The 22,304-nt window shown below is 40.2% G+C and overlaps 1 protein-coding gene and 1 pseudogene across 3 annotated transcripts in view; one reads left to right on the forward strand and one right to left on the reverse strand.

Moving 5' to 3' along the window:
• Nucleotides 1-22,304, reverse strand: part of CXADR (CXADR Ig-like cell adhesion molecule) — a 56,305-nt gene that overhangs the window by 23,526 nt on the left and 10,475 nt on the right. For all 3 annotated transcript variants that reach the window (XM_044251098.1, XM_044251097.1, XM_044251096.1), the window contains exons 2-3: nucleotides 10,038-10,204; nucleotides 6,220-6,424 (exon numbers count right to left, since the gene is read on the reverse strand). In XM_044251098.1, the coding sequence (XP_044107033.1) occupies nucleotides 6,220-6,424; nucleotides 10,038-10,204 (372 nt within the window). The remainder of the gene's footprint in view (nucleotides 1-6,219; nucleotides 6,425-10,037; nucleotides 10,205-22,304) is intronic.
• LOC122908391 lies at nucleotides 19-2,991 on the forward strand (annotated as a pseudogene).

Raw genomic sequence — 22,304 nt, forward strand, 5'->3', positions numbered from 1 at the left:
GACCAAAAGACAGTAAGAATGCATCAGCACCAGTTTACTCAACTACGCAACACGAAGCAGGCACGAATGAGCTCAGGCCTCTCAGGCAGGGGCTCTGGGCTCCTTCATTCCAACGGGTGCAGGTGGCTTCCACTCTCCTCCAGTCCTTACCTGTTCTTCTCCTCAGTGCCTGACATGAAGGCAGCACTCCGGGAGTCTGGGCCTTGGCATACCCCTCTGAGTGCTGTTATCTTACCATTTGGGGGATTTATAACAAATAATGCTGATAACAGGACCAATTAACACTCTGCATTTACATTAACCCCAAACCATCCAGAGAGCACTGTTATAAAAAGGTCACCCTGACGGTACACTCCAGGTCTCTCTGGGAAACTGTTCAGAGCCGCTGCTAAACCCATTCCTTGTAACTCACTCCAAACACTGGAACAACACCTTGGCATTTCAAACTCTTCTGCTGAATTTACGACACAATGTACATACAATAAAATCAACACAACTGCATCTTCTGGGGGATCATTTGGAACAAATGTGTAAGCACCACCATGAAGCATGGCTTAACCTCTCCCAAGCAATTTCCCTCATGCTGAGATCTGATGCCACAACCCTGGTCCGAGGCACCCACATTATCAAATTTCTAGCACACACTAGATTTGTTCTACTGCTTCTAGAATCACATAAATGGAATAATACCCATTTACTTTTTTTTTTTTTCCAGTCTTACTCCTTTTATTCACTGTCTTTTGATGCTGATCCATGCACTCACTAGATCATTCTTTTTTAATGCTCAGCTGTATTCTATCAAGGGACTAGAACACAGATTTGCTTCCCCATTCATCCACCAGCAAACATGGTTTCCAGTTTTAGGGCTCGTGTTAAAGCTCAATCAGCTAAACTCCAAGGGAAAAGATGTGTAGAGGAGGATCTCACCATTAGAGGAGGGATCCTGAAAGATTCTGAGTATGGGCTAAGAGCGGTGTGGACCCATTCTAAATCAGAGGCTACTTCCAAGGCAAATTAGGAGAAGCAGGGATTACACTGGAGATGAGGGCCATTTAGCAACAAAGGAACCCAGGAAAAGATGAGTAAAGTGGGGGCAAGAATGGGGAAGCAACAGCAGTTTCTAGTTTACCCCCACTCCACAACCTTGGGAGGAACAGTGTTCCCTATGAATAGCAGGTTTTATTGCATGTCTTCCCAGTCTGGTAAATAGCAGGCCTGCTTGTTTCTTTTTCAGTCGGAGCTAATTTTTATTCTTTCAGTCCTGGAGATGGGCTTTTATTGTTTCACTGCTATGAAAATGTAAACGGGTTCTACAGTTTTGTGCTATTAGAAATGGTGCTTCAACACTACGTAAATATTCACACATTTTCCTTTTTCTTGGTAATTCCTGGATCATATCTAGTAAGTGCATGTTTAACTAAATAAGAAACATTCTAACTGTTTTCTAAAGTTGACCAAAAGAATTACTGCAGAGCATCTTTAACAAAGGTTGCCATTCATGATCTCACATCTTTACATTCTTTGATAATACTTAAATTTGATTTCATTTCTCCACTCTTCTTACTGCCTGTACCTTTTAACAAGGGTGGACACAGCATTTAATTGCACTGTTTACTTTCCTAAGCAAATATGTTCCTTTTTCAGATTGATCAGTTGCCCTGGGGAACTACATCAATGAAAAACTTTTATATCAGTTTTGCAAATTATTTCATCCTGTGAATCTTCAAAGAAATAAGCTCTTTTCTTCATTCTTTCAAACTACCAAATATATCCTTTACTACATAAATTAGCAGATATTATGAGATACTGAAGCATTGCTTCATACATCAAAAATCTATTGGTGGGGCACCTGGATGGCTCAGTGGGTTAAAGCCTCTGCCTTCAGCTCGGGTCATGATCTCAGGGTCCTGGGATCGAGCCCCACATCAGGCTCTCTGCTCAGCAGGGAGCCTGCTTCCTCCTCTCTCTCTGCCTGCCTCTCTGTCTACTTGTGGTCTCTGTCTGTCAAATAAATAAATAATCTTTAAAAAAAAAAAAATCTACTGGTAATACAATGTTCTAACTCTAACCTTCATCTTTTCTAACAAAATATCCCTTTCCCATAAACCAAATACATCCAATAACGGGCAGTTAACTTAAAGTGGCTGCTGAAAAAATTCAAGGCCCCACTGAGCTTGAGATACACACTCGGCCTGTAACAGAACAAGAGGTTACCAACCCTGGCTTCTGGGTTTCCCTCTGGAGGGGCCTGCTTTCCACTGGGAGGAGAAAGTGCAAGTCTTTCACATGCCAACCCCAACCATTATACCACAGGAAGGTAACACGTAATTCATGGCACTTGGGTATACTGAAAGAAAGATAAAAACCACAAAGGAAGACTTACAGATACAAAAGTCTTATCTTCTAATGTTTCTTTGGCCTGGGGTTCCAGGATACCTGACCATTGTCCCCAGAATATTTGCTTCCACGATCATTAGCACAGCCAACAGTCCTTCTCAAGAAAAGGTGCATGTCCACCAACTTGTACTCGGGCAGCGTTCCAGCAGTGTAGGAACGCTGTACTCCATACACGTACCCTACCATCACCCCCCACACACACTAATGGCCTGCATCAGTCTGTGGGAGAAACACTCTAAATTCCAATAAGGGACATTACATCATCCACCCAGAAACGCTATTTTTGCTTGGTTGAAAACACCATGCTCTGGGCTCAGAACTAGTTTGCAGCAACGCGGCTAAATGTATCAAGAAGGTCGGAATCGTTGCCAAATATGGGACCTGTTACGGTGCCTCCCTCAGGAAAATGGTGCAAGATTGACAGGAGCCAGCATGCCAAGTACACATGCTCCTTCTGTGGCAAAACCCAGATGAAGACGAGCTGTGGCCATCTGGCATTGTGGCTCCTACATGAGAATAGTAGCCAAGGGTGCCTGGATCAACAGCACTTCTGCCATCACAGTAAAGTGACTAAAGGAGCTGAAAGACCAGTAGAAGCTCCACCATTTAAAACACCGCTAGCCTATAATAAACGGGTTAAGTGATGATCAGCAACAAAATACCGTCTCCAAGTGAAGTCGTGCACAGAAATCACGGGCAAAAGTTTGAGGAGAAACAAGATATTGCATAGTCTCAAAGTGGGTCCCAAGATACTTTTCTTTTTTTGCACTCCTAGAGAGGAAAACAGTCATGTTCAATTAGAGAAACTTTTCTATTTTATTTTGAAACTATTTCAAAATAAAAAAGGGGGAAAATAAATGCCTTGTCCTTTACCGATGGCTTACAAATCCCTCAGGGCCGGCGTTCACTGAGCTACCCCACATGCGACTGGGCTGTATACAACCAGGAAACAATTAATTGTTGTTCTACTCATCAAGAAAACGTAATCTGTTTATATCAAAAGGTCTCAATCATATGCCCCTTCAGAGGTCAAGGGGCAGAAGGTGCTAGTGATGTTTGGCCACATATTAACCCTCAATTGATTCCCTTTGTTACTGAGTTGCATCCACATGAACTTTTGGCCCATCTGAAGAGTAGGGCAGGCTCTGGCAATGGGGCGAGCTACAGTAACACTTCACCCTCACACCCAGGTAGCTAACAGTCTTCCCAGGTCATGTCCACACAGCACACAGGGTTCAAAGAACAAGCATCATTACTCTGTGAATGCCTTTGTGGCATCTCCTCCAGATTCCCCAGAAGCGAATGAAGGTATTAGGCAAGGCCTCCAAGTGAACTGAGTTCCACTGGACTAACACTGGGTCTGGTCCCTAGAGGGCACCTCATTTTGTTTTTCCTCTAGACTATCCAAGCAGATGTCTCAGGTAGAGCTAACAGATAAGCTTCCATTCAACAGTCACTTGCAAGAGAAATTCTGGGAGTGTCTCCCAGCAGCAGCCATGACTCATCTGGGAACATGGAAGAGAGCACTACGGGAAATTCTCCTTCAGCTCTGACACAGCTTGTCAAATCAGAGTATTAGTCATCCCCACTGGCCCTCAGTAATCACTTCCCTTTCTCCTCTTACCCTCCACTTCACCCCTCCTCCCTCCCTGGTTTGGATTCACAGCTTGTGAGGCCATGGTGATCCCCCACAGACATAACAAAAGGAGTTACTGTCAGTGCTTCTCCCTCATCCATCCTGAGGTATGAAATGCTGGGTTGTGAGGTTTAATGAAAAGGGGACATCTCTCCTGCATGGCGGTCATGGCTGCTGTCACGAGTGTGCTTAGCCACATCATGTGCCAACCGTTATCACTGACTCAGGTTCCTTCTGGGAAATGAGCTGCCTTGTGCTGTCGTGATCCCTTCAGTCAGGACCTGCAAATTCAATACAGAACCTGGTCCCATGGGAACATACACCCGCCCACACATACTGTGCTTGTTCACACCATTTCTGGGAATGTGAGCCAACTGCATTCTTCCCACTGTACCTGTCCACTCCAGGGTCCACAACAAATAATTCTGATAACAGGTATAGTCTGGTATATTACGGACCAGTTAAAATTCCATCTCTATCTCAACTCAATATTTCCTGGACCGTGTGTTCTAAATAAAAGAAGATTCACTGAGTTATAATCCCAGGTATGCCTGGGCCTGAGATAAGAGTTCAGACAAGTTATTAAAATGCTACCTGCTTTCACATTTATGAGAAAGAAAGGTAACTCCGTGTTTATTAAATGAAGACACAGAAGTTAGAATTCCCAATGTTACCATATTCTCTCTCCTAGTTCCCTACTCAGGTTCAGTGGCTTTCATACCACAGGAAATATTTTGAACCAGGGCCATTCAGGACGAAGTGCCTTTTACCAGGACTTCCTTGTGTACACACTCAACAATGCTGTCGGTGGAAGGCAGTCCTACTAAAGACAACCCCTAAAGTTGCCACTGTAGTGCACGAAGATCCACATTCTTGCTCCTAGTCGCCACCAGCTCTTACACTCATGCTTCAGAAAACAGTGAGGTATTAAAGGAGTCTGGAACGCAACACCTCTAACTTTTTCACCCTCCCCACCACCAATCAGTTCTCTAAAACAAAAGGAAGGAGGTAGAGCTGATGTGGGGGGAGAACTGCCTTGATTGGTTACTTCTAGAGGTGTGCCAGGTGGCTCCAGAGACCCAAATTTCCTTCCAAAAATGGGTCTCCAAGTGTAACCCAAAACAGGACACCTTAGGTCACAAAACGGGGGAATTTCCTATCATAAACCAGAGCTAGACAATTGTGTTTTTCTACATGGCAGCCACTGTACTTCTGGGTAAAGTCTACCATGTTAAGACTTTACAAGTAAACTTATGAACAATAACCTTTCAGTTTCTCAGTTTGAAGGAATTAAGACTGCTTGTGCAAAACCACAGAATCTAGAGAAAGAATGAACATTGCAGTCTTTGCCAGTTTACTAATCTCCTTCTTAACTGTCACAGAGAAAACAAGACAGCCTAGTGATCATTTGTCTAATCCCTTTACCTTAAAGGATGAAAAACAGTGATGCTCAGAGAGGTTAAAATAATTATCTGATGGGGCGCCTGGGTGACTCAGTGGTTAAGCCACTGCCTTCGGCTCAGGTCATGATCCCAGTGTTGTGGGACCAAGCCCTGCAACAGGCTCCCCACTCAGTGGGAAGCCTGCTTCTGCCTCTCCCACCCCCTCTGCTTATGTTCCCTCTCTTCCTCTCTGTCAAATAAATAAAATCTTTTAAAAAAATAAAAAATAATAAATGATTATCTGATGGCTAGTGGCCTTATCCCTTTAATATTTGTTCTACTATATTCCATCTTTTCTGTTCTAAATACTCCAAGTATTCATCATAGAAATCTCATTTATTAAAGTTACATAGTTTGAAAAAGCTTGAAGCGCCCATAACAACCACTTCTGAACTGAATGGAATAGGATGGAGATTTAAGGATAATTAAATCTTTTTGTGTTTCAAAAGGTAGGCTGAGGCCAAGGCAAATCTAAGAAAAATACCAAACCAAACAAAACAAAACAAAAAACCTGGATTTCCTAAAGCCTGGCTTGGGGTTCTTTTTCTGTATCACAAAACTCTTTCATTTGCCTTTAAACTCTTTTAGGAATTTCACAAAGAAGCTGATCACCTCTTATATTTTTAATCCAAAAAATTGTGCTGGTTTTGTTATTTGAGGACATTAGGATTACTTCAAATGCTGCTACTATAGAACCGTGTTGTATTACTCTGGTAACAAGTAACATTAATACAAACAATTTACCAAGAACTGTCAGCTGAATCTTCTTATTTCCAACACCAGGAGCTTTTTTCACTTTGCACTGATATGTGCCAATATCCGACAACCGTAAATTTGTTACATTTATTGATGCGTCACCAGATTTGAGGTCACTACTTGTAAAATGTACTCGTCCTTTCAGATCTTGGTAGTAGTCGTCATAAATTTTGTCTCCAGAATATAAAATAATCTGAAAGAAAACCAAAATAAGACAAGGAAAAAACAAATAAGCAAACCCTCTGTCTCATTAAAGGAGCTGTGGATACACCATGGTACTTTCTGTAGGATCTAAAAAAGAATAGAAACACAGTATCACCAGGAAAACTACAATTATTCAAATCACGTATTAAGAAAAGAAGACATCACAGGGTGCCTGCCTGGCTCAGTCAGTAGAACACACGACTCTTGATCTCCAGGTTCTAGGTTTGAATCCCATTATGGGTGTAAAGATCACAGGGAGGGCTGTGCACTAGAGGGGCTCAGTCAGTTAAGCGTCTGCCTTCAACTGAGGTCATGATCCCAAAGTCCTGGGATCAAGCACTGCGTCAGGCTCTCTGCTCAGCAGGAAGCCTGCTTCTCCCTCTCCCTCTGTCCCCCCGTTTCTGCTTGTGTGGAGAGTGCACTTGTGTGTGCCCCCACCCTGCTTGTGCTCTCACTGTCTCTCTCAAATAATGTTTTTAATAAATAAATTTTAAAAAAAATCAAATCAAATCTTGGAGCCCTGGGTGGCTCAGTCACTTAAGCATCTGACTCTTGATTTTACTCGTCACGATCTTCGAGTCCGGAGACTGAGCATCACATCAGGCTCTACACTGAGCATGAAGCTTGCTTGAGATTCTCTCCCCTCCCCCTGCCCTCACCCCACTTGCACTCTCTCTCTCAAGAAAGTAATTTTAAAAATAATAATAAATAAAATCTAAGAAAGAAAGAAAGAAGGGAGAAAAGAAATAAAGAAGGAGGAAGAAAAAGAAAGAAGGAAAACAGAGATCAATGGCCTCCTTGAGTATGGTCACACACTCTCATTGCAAATGGAAAACCAAGAGCCACTCGCCAGCGGACCTGAAGGGGCTGCGGGCAGCAAAAGCAGCAGCTCCGAAAAGAAAAAGCTCCAGAAGTTCTCCCAAGCAGATCAGAGTGGACATTTACCTGGTAAGCCATAACCCCCCAACCCATCCCTTATATCCCAATAAAGACAAATTCACAAGAAAAAATAAATAAATAGGAAAGCCCAGACCCGATGTAAGTAATAGAGCCCTACATAAGAGAGTAATTTAGTCAGACCAGACAAGACACAGGTGTGTGAATTCCTGTGCACGTTGCTTTTTAGCAGTCTCAGAGCTTACAGTATGTCAATCAAAATGTATAAAATCAGATAAATACCACCACCCTTATTCCCCAAAAAATGCTTGTGATAATTTACAGGTGAACTCTAACAACAACAAAAAAGACAACTTTTTTTTTTTTTTTAATCTTAATACAAAGTCAGAGGCACTTGAGGGTTCTAGACTCTCAAAGACAAAGTTTTAAACCTCGGGGGATGTATGTGCCCAGGGTAACAGGACCTTTCAACTAGTCTTCTGAGACAAAGAGCAAAGACCCCTTTCTAATTCCACTGAGTTTTCTGGGCCCCTGTTATAAGCTTTAATGGAAATAACTAAAGGCTAGATTTAGAGGGAAAATAAAATTCTGTGTTAAACTTGGCTTGGAGGAGAATTACAATAGTCATCTCTATCACCCAAATTAACATACTTGATAATTTTTTCACACTTGCTAATGAAATCCTTCATTCTGGTCATCTGGTCATCTTTGACCTAAGGGTCAAAGAGCAGCGGCACCAAACTCAAGTAATAATCAGAGAACATGACTAGTCTATATCCTGAAAGTAATTTTTATCTAAGATGTTAATTATGGGCAGTATAACCAGGACATCAGTGTCCTCTGCAGGAATTTCCTGATGGCAGGGACTTGGGTTCTTTTTGGTATCATCACCCCTTGTGATGCTAATCCCACCCTTTGTCCACTAGATTTTAAAATTTATATATTAAATGTCTGCACTCAATACCAGTTTGCTAAGTAAATAAAAGCAGCAGTTGAAAGGTCCATAGCTGACTCAAACGAGGCTGTCCTATCCTCCTCCTTCTATACTCGATCCCTCATTGTGCTATAAACACACTTTAGCAGCTTTTTAATGAGTCTGACAAGATGCGTCCTCACCGTTAGTTATTTTGTAAACTCTCTTAGTATTTTCCCAAGAAAACGGTACCACAAATGCAGTCATGCGACAGAGAACTAACATCGACCAGGCGGTTCTGATTCCTCTTCACAACACTGCAGGGATGGTGCGGCGCCGTCCGCATTTCGCCCTGCAGCTCAGGACAGCAGTGGCTCTCACACACCGACTTTTGCAAAGCCCCACGGCGAAGATGTAAACCACATCTATTTGACTTGGTATGTTTATGGACTTGGCACTGAATTAATTTTTACAGGACTTTTAAGCTTCTAAAATCCTTCTGCATTCTCATCACAACCATGAGAGGTAGATGTCTTTTTCCTATTCTACAGGAAGACAGAGGTGTATGAGGCAGCATGGGATGGAGCCACGGATCATAAAGTGCAGTAGGAAGCTACAGAGACTTCCGCTCAAACCCCATCTGCATCTGTTGCCAGCTGTGTGACCCTGCGCCTCCATTTCCTCTTCTTCACATGCATAAAAATTCTCATTTTAGGGTGTTTTAAGGCTTACAAAACAATATATAATTAAAATCTATAAAACACTTCCCAGCATATGTTAAGTGCATAGCACATGGTCACTGTTTGCTGACTAAAGAGATCACACAGGGAGCAAGGATGGCTAACTTCTCCAGCCCAGTCCCCTGCTACAGTCAACTATTAGTTTAACTAAATTAAACTAAATTAAAATAATACTTAATAATACTGAATACTTCATAATTAAGAAAATTTCTATAACAGTATTTTGCTATTTCATTTTTAAGATTAAATACTTTATAAATTGCTTTGCTATGAAGATTTTGTCTTGCTTTTTAAAAAATTATTCAGGATATTTAACTTGAAGAATATGGAAAACAGACTGTTGTAAATATGTATTTGCATTACACTGTTACACTCGATGACGCTTATACTGGTAAGAGAATCCTTGTGTTAAAAAATGAATTCTTTAAAAAAAATTAAAAAGTAAAACAAAAAACAAAAAGTTGAATTCTAATTCTTCACTAAGTCTTGTTTACTTGCTGTCCCCTAACACATTACGCATATTCCTACCATGCTATCTATCAAGCCTTCTCCACATACCCTCCTCCTACCACTCCCTCACATGTCCAACTCCAGATTTTCAGAACATTCCTAAGCTCCTCTTCTTCCTTAAAGCCCTCACTAAGAAATCTTGGGCCAGGGGTGCCTGGGTGGCTCAGTGGGTTAAAGCCTCTGCCTTCGGCTCAGGTCATGGTCCCAGGGTCCTAGGATGGAGTCCCACATCGGGCTCTCTGCTCAGCAGGGAGCCTACTTCCCCACCCCCCCCCTCTGCCTGCCTCTCTGCCTACTTGTGATCTCTCTCTGTCAAATAAATAAAACCTTAAAAAAATCTTAGGCCACTTAACCATTTCATCCATTACGCGCATGTCCTCACTTTACATCACAGTGACTGCCTTCCTCACCCAGACCACAAGCCAGAGAAGCCTGGGGTTTTCTATATAGTCCCCACCTCTGCCTGTGTGACCAGCACAGTGACGGACACCTAAGGAGTTCAACAGACATCTGCTAAGTGAGCAAGCATTTAGCCAACTTACCACTTGATCCACCTTCTGATTATCAGCTGGTGATAGCAGCCACTCGATGTCCAGTGGTCCCTGGTCTTCTGGACTAAGGGTAAATTTGCATGGCAAATAAGCAGTTTCTCCTTTGGCCTTTTCAATCATCTGATCAGGAGTTGTGATACTCAAACTGCTGGTGAAATCTGCAGAAAGAAACACGCACAGGGACTAAGTATCCACTGTTAGGCTGGCAGCATGCTCACCGCACCCCGGCTGTTCAGTAGAACAGGATGAGATTTGTGTCCAGAGTGATGAGGTTCAAGCTCAGCGGTCCCCAGTTTTCAGTTTGTGCCTTTGTAGAAATGGAATGCCAATATTAGTATCATCTTATTTGATACAATTTCCTTTAAGAGCACTGTGAATCTCCCAACATCATATGAGATACAAGTTTCTATTAGTAGAGGGTATCCTATATCCAAGCAGATGTTTAAAACTGAACTTAGTTAGAGTCTCAAAAAGGTCAGTTATATTGTACTAACTCAGGGCTACATTAATTCCTACTTGTCACAGTGCCAGACACACTGGTAACTCTTTCTGCTGGGGCACATGCTGATGGATTTTGACAGGTTTTCTTTTTTTTTATTATTAACATATAATGTATTATTTGTTTCAGGGGTGCAGGTGGGTGATTCATCTGTTTTACAAAATTCACCGTGCTCATCACAACACATACCCTCCCCAATGTCCATCACCCACCCACCCACCCATCCCAAACCGCTCCACTGCAGAAACCCTCAATTTGTTTCCTGAGATTAAGAAATTGTCTCCCTCTCTGGTTTCATCTTGTTTCATTTTTCCCTCTCTTCCCTTATGATCCTCTGCCTTATTTCTCAAATTGCACAGATCAGTGAGATCATATGACAACTGTCTTTCTCTGATTGACTAATTTCACTTAGCATAATACCCTCTAGTTCCATCCACGTCATTGCAAATTGTATAGATATATGTATGTATGTATGTATGAGTGTGTATACACACCACACCATCTTTATCCATTCATCTGGAACCTTGATGGGTTTTCTACCCAGGTTTCTTTAATTCTAAATTTTTATTAAATTAGAGGGGCCCAGCTGCCTCAATCAATAGAGCACAGGCTCTTAATCTCAGAGTTATGAGTTCAAGTTCTACACTGAGCAAAGAGCCTATGTTAAATAAGTCTTTATTAGATTCTATAATTTTTACTGAATGCTTAAAAATACTTTTTTTTTTTTTTGAGAGAGAGAGAGAGCTGAGCGATGGGGAGGGGAAGAGGGAGAGACAGACTCAGGCTTCAGGCCCAGTGCCTGACCTGGGATTTATCTTCTTAATCTCAGGACCCTGAGATCATGACCTGAGATGAAATCAAGAGTCAGATGCCTTTTTTTTTTTTTAAAGAGTCAAACGCTTAACTAACTGAGCTACCCAGTTGCCCCTTAAAAATATTTCTAAGCAATAAATCTGATGACAACTCAAAGAGAAAAAATGCCATCCATTTAGGTATTTTTGAATTTATCAAGTAGTTGACTTTAATTATTATCTTTAAGACTTTTCTTACTGTTCATCCCTTCCAATCTCTCTTATGAAAAAGTCCATCATATTATTATTAAAAAGATATCTTAAAATTCCGTTACTTATTCTGGAATCTGTATTCTATAAAATTTCTACTTAGATCACAGAGAATAAATGCTGAATGGCAATATTTGAAAAGTAAATAAAAACCAAAATAAGATGTCCTAAGGCCCAAAAATTCCAAGATTCTTCTGACTGAGTCTATTAAAGATGGTTTAAATCCACTGTATCTTTATAAGAACTGAACAATAAGCCTCCTCTTTGCTGCGAATGGTTTACTATAACAAAACTAGTATCATTTACATGCAAAAAAAGGTAAGAGTAGGGTACAGGCATAATGGTAGTTTCTGGATATATCAGAGAAAAAATAGTTTATAATTCTTTCACATTTTGTTCTTCAAGAGAAAAGCAATTCTATTCATATCAATTCACATGTAAAAATAGGTTTACTATGTATATCTTATAAGATGAAAGTTTGAAAAAGTCAACAATTTGATATAAAATGTAAATTTAGTATGTAAATAAACTACCACACAAAACTTATATTTTTAACTATTTACACTAGAAGGTTTGCATAGCACTTGTTTGCCACATCTGTTTTCCTTGAGATAATCCAACATTTTCTGTATGCAGAACCTTAGTCTCAAATGGTCATTCACTTGGTCCTCCCCATCACCCAACACTGCCTTGCAGAGCCAGAGGATGGCCTGGAAGAGGCCCTAAGCACTGAGACTACGGTACTGAGGACCTGTCTCTCTCCCCTTTCCTTCCCCTGCTGCCACCAAAATACTAACATCTTGCAGAAAAATTAAGAGTAAGTAAATCAAGTCCTAATTCTCCATAATGATGATTTTGAGGTTGTTTTTCAAATAATAAATCCCAAGAGACCAAACCAAAATGAAGAATTAAATGATTAGCCATCCCAAGATCCTTTCATTATCCTCAAGAAAGGGTAATACATATTGACTGGCACTTGTAATAAAATGTTAATAAAGTTGAAGCTAATAGATTGAGAGTTAAAGAAATTACATTCAAACCATTTATAATTCAAGCACTATTATAAGCTTTTAATCACATGTAAGTGCACTTCTCAAATAGCGGATCGAAACTGGACACAAGACTGCTCCCTTAAATCAGAGGCTGCCCAACTCTGACCAAGAGAATATAGTCTGAGTACTGCTGTTTGAGTTCCAAGGTGAGACCTCAAGTGACCCTGCTGCTCCCACCCTCGCCCTCTCCAGACCCCTGCCACAGAGACCAAACCAAGCAGGAGAGAACGGAGGAGTTCAACAGCTACCCTAGAATCTCCAGCCCCAGTTCTAGACCAGATGCCTGTAGCCCCATGAGCTACCAGAACTTCCCATCTCAGCCTGGCCTAAACTGGGAACCCACAGGATCATGAAGCAACACACAATTTTTTTGCTTTAAGCCTCTAGAGTTTGGGTTGGTTTGTTACACAGCAAAGACTGATGACAGACCATCCAAACCCACTGATTCAGCCCAAATGGACTATTTAATATCCTTAAAAAAGGTCCATTACTATTCCAATCTCCATTTTATGTCCACAATTCTATTTAAAATTATAATTTGGTATTTATGTGTATAATCTCAAGTGTTCCTCCTGAATTAATATCCAATCCTCTGAATAAATACTTTCTATCCTTTCTGATAAACTCAGTTCCAATTCCTACCTCATTCACTTAGGCATTCTCCTGCCTCTCTAACCTACAGTGATTTTTCTTTCTGTTTTCCTACAAATATTCACAGTACTTTACTTTCTGCTACCCGATCACCCATTTGGCACTTATTAGCATATACTAATATACTATATACTATATACTTAGTATATACTGTCTTGGGTTTTTTTTTTTTACTTTATAAGCTTTATTGTGAAGTTGACTTAGGTAGCCTCCAAGGTTTTGTCATGTGTTCTAGATGTGGATGAGCTTATCTTCTTCCCATACCTTGTATTTTTAAGTAAATTTTAAAATTCCATGTCCTGATTTAAATCATTAGCTCCAAAAGGGTTTGAAAATTTTTGTGGCTACCTCTATCTCCTGTTGTAGTTCCATGCACATTAGTAGAAAAGAACTGGTGACTAGATTATAAATTTGATCAGTTTTATAAAGGTTGAAAAAGAGTATTAATCTACCAGAAGTTGTTCCTGCTACTTGAAGACCTCCTTTCTGTGGCTACTACAAGTTGTTACTTCCATTTAATTTGTCTGGGTATTGATACTTTATGTATTAAGGTAAGAACAATCTGAGTAAACCCCAGAATGAAAATTCTATTCCAAAATGAATGAAGACATAGCTCAAAAATATCAAACCAGAATACACAAGAAAATAAAATTTTATTTAAAAAAATTTAAAACTTTCTGGTTCCTCTGTGCTTTTTGAATTTTCATTTTATAAAATAAAAAAAGTTAAATGACACCAAGTATCTAAATGTGTACATATTCACTTACTCCTAACCAGGCTCTCTGTACTTCTACTGAACAGTCATTAGAATAAAATGCAACTCGGGCACCTGGGTGGCTCAGTGGGTTAAGCCATTGCCTTCGGCTCAGGTCATGATCTCAGGGTCCTGGGATCGAGTCCCGTATCTGGCTCTCTGCTCAGCGGGGAGCCTGCTTCCTCCTCTCTCTCTCTCTGCCTGCCTCTCTGACTACTTGTGATCTCTGTCTGTCAAATAAATAAATAAAATCTTTAAAAAAAAAAAAAGAATAAAATGCAACTCAATTTTCATGATAGTATCTTTCATTCTTTGTTTGACACATAAAAATTACTTTTATCTTAAAACACTACCTTAGAAACAGTTATATATGTATAAAAATTATCTGCAAAGATATATCCCAAACTGTTGAGAGCAGTCAGTTTTTGAGAACTGAGATGTTAAGAAAAGTGACTGCCCATTTCTGCTTTTAATGTGTGTGCTGCTAAAAAAAATAAATAAATAAACGGATTTTTAAATGGCTTTCAACATTTCTTTTTAAAAAAAAATGTTTAAGGGGCGCCTGGGTGGCTCAGTGGGTTGAGCCGCTGCCTTTGGCTCGGGTCATGATCTCAGGGTCCTGGGATCGAGTCCCGCATCGAGCTCTCTGCTCAGCAGGGAGCCTGCTTCCTCCTCTCTCTCTCTGCCTGCCTCTCTGCCTACTTGTGATCTCTCTCTGTCAAATAAATAAATAAAATCTTTAAAAAATAAATAAATAAGTAAATAAAATAAAAAAAAATGTTTAAAACATTCAACTGCTCTTCAAAGTGTTGCACTAGAAATGAATTAAAATCTCAAGATTGTACAAAACAGTTGTTGGGTTTCCTAGCAACACCAAAGGGGCTCTTTGCACAGAGGGGTAGTTTTTCAAGTGTAGAAGTAAGCAACAGTCACAAATTGTAGGAGACAAAAGGCTGACACTCAGTTCCATGCAGTGTCTCTGGGGATTCTTTCCTAATAGGTGCTGCCCAATTCTATTTATGCAGCAAATTAAGTGAGAATTTAAACTGCAAACTACTTGCAGGTTCAAACAAGGCCTGAAAACTAAATCAAATAACAAATCTTATAATTTCACTTAAATTTATGTTCAGTATGATAAAATACGTAGAACACCATGAACTCCCAGTCTGCAAAATCCAGTTAATTAGTGCTCAGCACTGGATTATGCAAGTAAACACACTAAATCACAACTAATTATGGCAGTGAGTGAAATAACATCTCCCAGTTTTCTGCTTGCTTTTTTTTAATCTTCAAATTTCAAACACTTGAATCTTCAAAGTTTCTCTTCTGCCCAGTCTGACATCTACTGGAGCATCAAAATGACATCAGCTCATCAAAGTATGTTTTTAGCCTTGATGTTGTCATCTCCTACCAAACATGGAAGATCTGTTTCTGCCCTAAGAACGAAGGAGAAATGAAGATAACTGAAGACTCTATTCCTCTAGCAGGAAGGCAACGTTTTGAACTAAGGACCTGCTTTGATCTCTCTAACAGACTCCTTCAAGTTTAAGTTACCCATTGACCTGGATGGTCTTCAGGTATCTTTTCCTCCTCGCAATCTTAAAATCACTGGAAAATAGAAAGTGCTCATGAAACTTTATGGCTGACTTAAAGAGAGAAAAAAGTAAATGTGAGAAATTTCAATTATGTTTTGAGTAAGTAAAGTCTTAAAAATAGAGAACATCAAAGCTAGGGAGGAAAAAACCCACAAATTTAACTGTATTAGGTCAGAAAACCAGAAGCTTTTAACAAACTTGCTGAGAAGAGGAAGGTTTTCTGTTGTTCTATCACTTGGGAAACAAAACAGAATAGCTCGAACTTATTTTTCATGTTTTTACCTCTAACAAAAGGTACTAAATGTGAAGTCTGACCAGTGATGGCATATGCACAGGGATTTTAAAGATCACTGAGTCCAGGCACTTCTTCTGGGAGCCATTCTTTGTGCCCAAAATTACATGGATTAATTCCTTGTGCCCAAAATTGAATTAGATGCCCTCCATGTACACCTCGTGCAGCTGATGAGGACTTCATCATAAGCACTTTTCCTGCTTTACTGAAATTGCTACTTTACCGTGTGTCCTTCCTACTCTGTACCTCCTGTGAACATTTCACATTTGATTTCAGAGTCAAAGACGCAGCTAAAAAAGGACGGAAGGAAGGAGAGAAAGAAAAGAAAAAAAAAACCACAACTCATAGGCACAAGTTCCTTCTTATCAGAGAAGGAACACAGATGAAAGATGGTTTATTTCAAAATAGAGAAAAATTAACAAGTTTTAATGCAGCTAAAAGTAGGCGAAAATCACTTGAGACCTTTCTCTATTAAAGATGAAACTAAAGGGGAGCCTGGGTGGCTCAGCCATTAAGCATCTGCCTTCGGCTCAGGTCATGATACCAGGGTCCTGGGATCCAGTCCCATATGGAGCTCCAGGCTCCTTGCTCTGCAGGAAGCCTGCTTCTCCTTCTCCCTTGCTTGTATTCCCTCTCTCACAAATCTCTCTCAGTCAAATAAATAAATAAAATGTTAAAAAAAAAAAAAAAAAGGACGGAACTACAACAAAGCATCTAGAGCCAATCAAACATAGGAAATGGAAGAAATGAGAGGACGCGCTGAGGAGAACAAGGTTTTAAGTCCTGCTGGTGGAGTACTTGTGTATGTGCAGCTGCCCACTTCTTCCCCTGCTCCACCTTCTCTGTCTGAGAGCAACTCTGGCCACTTTTCAAAGTACCTCTTACCTGTCACCTTCTCTCTGAAGCTTTCCCTTTTCTTCACAGGCAGTGTTAATTGCCTCCTCCCCGTTGCACAAGATGTTCCTCTATTGTTGGGAGCTGTTTATGGGGCCTCATCCTAAAGTTTCACTCCATTGTCAGTGCCTCGGGGCTTCATCTCTGGAGGGTTATGTCCCAAGCCTCATTCAATAAACCCCTGGAGGGAAGCCTGGGTGGCTCAGCTGGTTAATAGCCCAACTCCTGATCTGGCTCAGGTCATAATCTCAGGGTCCTGAGATGGGAGCCCAGAGGCAGGCTCTGCACTTAGCGGGCCGTTTGCTAGAAAATTTTCTCCCTCTCCTCACACTTTCTTCCACTCTCTCTCTAAAATAAGAAATAATTAAATTTATTAAAATATTAAAAATAAAACAACCCCCCCCAGACCTGGCATTGGCCAAAACTGATAGACTTTAAGTAGAGAGCAGAGCTCAGAGTAGAGGGAAGATGAAGGAACTGTATGAAAGAGGTGGTGATTAAAGGGACACAAAGCCTAGCAGTCCTTGTGGGAAAAGCCTAAGAAGGAGGGCCACAGGAGACCATGAATCCAGGAGAGCAAAGGAATGGAACAATGATCCCATACAGAAGATAGAGCTCAGAAAAAGCTGAACAAACCTCATCATGTACTCATAGGAGCAAAGACTGATGTTTATTAATTTAATACTCACATTACAAGAAATATTAGCAAATCTGATTAAGAAATTAACATGTAAACAACTTTACATATAGTTACATTAAAATGAGAGAAACTGAACATCAAGAAAAATTAAAAAAGAAACCTTTTTGTAAACATCCTGAAATCACAACTGTAGCTGAAGAAAACTTACTTGTCCTATTTTTTCAACTACCCTTAAAACACGAAACAAAAATAAAAAAATACTACATACTGATGCATGGTTTCTCAAAATATCTGGAGTCATTCCAAAGATATTAACAAAAAAGGGGGGAAAAGACTAGGGAAAAAAAAAATTTAAATTTGCATTCCGAAAGTCTTGCATATTTCTTTGATTTCTTGGGAACAGCTACATTATGATGACCTTAACCATCAGTGGTTATAATTTACTTGGTACTAATTCCTTTTGAGAAATGTCAAAGAGTGTCATAAGAATTACTGTTTTAATGTTAAGAAACAAATTGGGTAAATCAGGAACTGATCCGTTTAAGGGACATGTTGATCAGGACAAATGTAATTCTGTTGTGTATATCTGATAACAAATACTACAGATGCCTGTGTTAGCCATCAAGTCTCTAGGATATTCCAATAACCGCAAAAATGCAACTGCCAGAGCACCTGGCTGCTCAGTCAGTAGAGTAAGCGACTCTTGATCTCAGAGTCTGAATTTGAGCCTCCTACTGGGTGCAGAGTTTACTTTAAAATATAAAAATAATAGAAATAGAAATGCTTTTAAAAAATGCAACTGCCATGCTATTTAGATCATTTCCTGGACCCTCCCTCCAACCTGCAGCAACTTTCCTTCTCACCAGGAAGTTGCTTTGGGATTAGCAATTTATAAAAGTCACCTAAATAGTGAGTGTTTCTAGAAAGGAAAAAAAAAAAAAAAATTTTAAGTATGTTAATGTTATAGTTAAGTACTCCAACTAGGCCTTTCAATATTGCTGGGGGAGAGATGAAAAACACTCAGAGGAAAGTAGATTATGCCCTTTGATTTAGAGGTTTTGCTTGTTTAATTCCCATGTGGGGTACCCAGTACAGTGGGTTAATATGTACTCAGAGCTAAGGAAATAATACTTATAGTTAGGTAAGTTAATAAGAATGAGAAATGACATTAAATGGACTTCTATGCTTTTCTATGCAGTTTTTTAAATGCAAATTCCAAGCTCCCTGCTCCCCACAGGCGTCCAGGAAGTAAACAGAGATGGAAACGGGGAAATCATTATCTTAACAACAAACAGTAACAGTGACTGGGTGCTTATTATGTGCCAGGCACTTTTCCAAAGTGTATATATATTAACTCTAAATTCTCATAACTCTAAAGGAAGTATGACCATTACCCCATTTTACAATGAAGAAAGAGTTACTGAGAGGTATCTAAGCCACTACGGGGAGCAAGATACAAGACTGCCAAGCCACATTGATCCTGTAAGTAGAAGCTCACCAGTAAACACCCTTGAACACAGAGATCTTGTTTTAAAAATCACTATGGGGTCACCTGCCTCAGTAGGTTAAGCACCTGCCTTCTGCTCAGGTCACGATCCCAGCTCCTGGGATCTAGGCCAGTATATGGGGTCCTTGCTCAGTGGGGAGGAGCTTGCCTCTCCCTCTGCCTGCTGCTCTCCCAGCTTGTGCGCTCTCTCTCTCTGACAAATAAATAAATAAAAATTCTAAATAAATAAATAGCACTATGAATCACCAGGAGGTTGTAGACCCTACTCCAATCACCCTGAGTGGAGGAGGGTTTGGAATACACACTTTTCCTCTGCTGTACTCAACTTCTAAGGAGAAGGAATTTTAGGTAGCACATTGGTTCAGGTATTTGGGTGAATCTTTATCTGTTTTTGTTTTGCTTTTTAACTTTATTTTTAGGTAATCTCTACATCCAATGTGGGGCTTGAATTTACAACTCCAAGAACAAGAGCTGCAGCATCGCTCTACGGACGGAGCCAGACAAGCGCCCCTGGGTGAACTTTTTTTAAGAGGAAAATAAGTACCAGACTAAGAATCTGTCATCTGTCACAAACAACAACAAAACCCACTATCATTTTGGACATGTTGTTGCTACTTTAGGGCTCACACATAAATGAAGGGTGTTGAACTAAAATATCTATTTCAGATCTAAGTCCTAATTTTAGACAATCAACCAACAGGAAGTCTTTCCCTGACATCCATCTCCTCCCCTTCTTCCACAACTCAAGGGCAGTAAGCAGCAGTTCCTGGAGCTCCCTTACACGTGCAGACATTCATTTCTGACACATTAGCATACTGAATTATGGAAGCAGTTCTATCCATTAATAGCATGGGCTCCAAAGTCAGATCTGGGTTCAAATTCATACTGAGCTTACTAACTGCTTAGCTATAGGCCAGTTTCCAGCCTTTTTAAATCAGTGTTTTTCTCCTAATATTAACAGTAATAATGCCTACTCCAGTGTAAGAATTAAATAAAAGAATGTATGAAAAGCTTTTAGAACAGTTCCAACACAACTCGGTATCATCTCTCTTTCTTTCTTTCTTTCTTTTTTAAAGATTTTATTTATTTATTTGACAGACAAAGGTCGCAAGTAGGCAGAGAGGCAGGCAGAGAGAGAGGGGGAAGCAGGCTCCCCACCGAACAGACAGCCCTATGCGGGGCTCGATCCCAGGACCCCAGAACCATGACCTGAGCTGAAGGCAGAGGCTTAACCCACTGAGCCATCCAGGTGCCCCTCGGTATCATCTTTCAATAAACAGTATCTAACATGGCAATTCACTGTCATCTTACAAGCTTATCACTTCTACTAGGACAGAAGCCACGACGGTTGAAAGGTATTTTTTAATCTTTTATCCCTCACATTTAGCAGTGCCTTCCATACAAGAAAAACTCAAAATATGTTATGTAAACAAATGACTCTGAAATGTATCTACTATGTTTGAAAAAAAAGAACAACTAGTGACCTAGGTCAAATCTGATTTAGTGATGGCTCTGGGGAGTATCTACCTACAGAGGTTGAGATGTGTGAGTAGAGACAGAAGCGACTACTGTTTTTGAGGAACTTGGCTCTCAAGGGTATAGGAGGGAAGTGGTACAGGGTGATTGGGGGTCAAGGAAAGGTTGTTTTGAAATAAGAAATGTAGTGCATGTTTATAGGAGTCAAAAGAAAAAAGCAAATAGAATGAAAGAGGTTTAAAAATACCCACAGCAGAAAACTCAAGAGACTGAAGGATCAACACCCCACAAAAGAAAGATGTTAGAAAATAGTAAACAAGACAACTTTAAATAAGAATAGAGGAGGGTGGGGGTGCCTGGTGGCTCAGTGGGTTAAGCCTCTGCCTTCAGCTCCGGTTGTGATCTCAGGGGCCTGGGATGGAGCCCCGCATGGGCTGTCTGCTTGGTGGGGAGCCTGCTTTCCCCCCCTCTCTCTGCCTGCCTCTCTGCCTACTTGTGTCTGTCAAATAAATAAGTAAAATAAAATAAAATCTTACAAAAAAAAAAAATAGAGGGGGGTGCCTGAGTGGCTCAGTCAGTTATGTGTCGGACTCTTGATTTTGGCTCAGGTCACGAATGATCTCAGGGTTGTGAGATGGATCCCCGCATGGGACTCCACACTCATGGGAGAGTCTGCGGGAGATTCTCTCTCTTCTCCTCCCCCTGCTCCTCCCCCAGCTCATGTGCAAATGTGCTTTCTCTCTCTCTCTCCAAAATAACTAAGTGAACCATAAAATAAATTAATTAACTAATTAATAAATAAGAATGAAGGAAAGGACCCGAGAGACTGGTACAATTATGGATAAGCTTATAGCCTGAGGTACAAGAAATTAAGGGAATTTGTAACTGATAGCCTCTATTTTTCTTCTCTAACAAAGGAGGCATACAGCATTTACTTGGAATAAAAGAGGCAGAAAAAACATAGGTAGAGGGTTTCTAGAGACAGTTTCAAGTCTGAAATATCTGTGAAGACAAATGGGAAAGAAAGTGGAAGATTACAGAATGGGATCATGAATCCAAATGATACAAGTTCATAGTTGATGAAGCTGAGCTTTATCGTACCATTTTCCATTTTATATATTTGAAAACTTCCATAATTAGGATGTTTAAAAAAATGGTATGGCACTATACACCCACCAGAATAGCCAGAATGAAAAAACACCCCGGGGAGGATGTGGAATAACTGAAACTCTCATACTCTACTGGTGGGAGTATCAACTGGCACCATCAATTTTGGAAACCTGCTTGGCAATTTCAACTAAAGATAAACATAGGTATTACCTTTGGGACCCCATTCACAGGTAGGGAAATGTGTACGCATTTGCACTGAAACACAAGAATGAGAATGACAAAGCAGCATTTTTCACAATAGCAAAAAATTGGGGAAAAGTCCATTAGTAATAAGCGGGGTAAATCAATTGTGATACAGTCACACAACAGAATCCCATCTAGCAATGCAAGTGAATAGACTACAGCTACACAAAATCAATAATCTTTCTAATGTGGTAAGTGAAAGACAAAAAACACAGACTGTATAATTCCATTTATATAGTGTTAACATGAATCTACATAGTTAGAAATCAGAAGAGAGTTGGGAAGTCGCTAGGAAAGGCTATGAACTTGAGATGTGTGAGGAGAAACAGAAGTGACCACTGTTTTGAGGAACCTGGGTCTCAAGGGTAGAAGGAAAGTAATAAGTGTGATGTGTGGTCAAGGAAGGGTTTTTTTGTTTGTTTAAAGATTCACTTATTTATTTGACAAAGAGAGTGTGCACAAGCAAGGGAAGCAGGCAGGTAGA

Source organism: Neovison vison, chromosome 6, assembly GCF_020171115.1.
Source record: "Neovison vison isolate M4711 chromosome 6, ASM_NN_V1, whole genome shotgun sequence".
Classification (NCBI taxonomy): Eukaryota; Metazoa; Chordata; class Mammalia; order Carnivora; family Mustelidae; genus Neogale; species Neogale vison.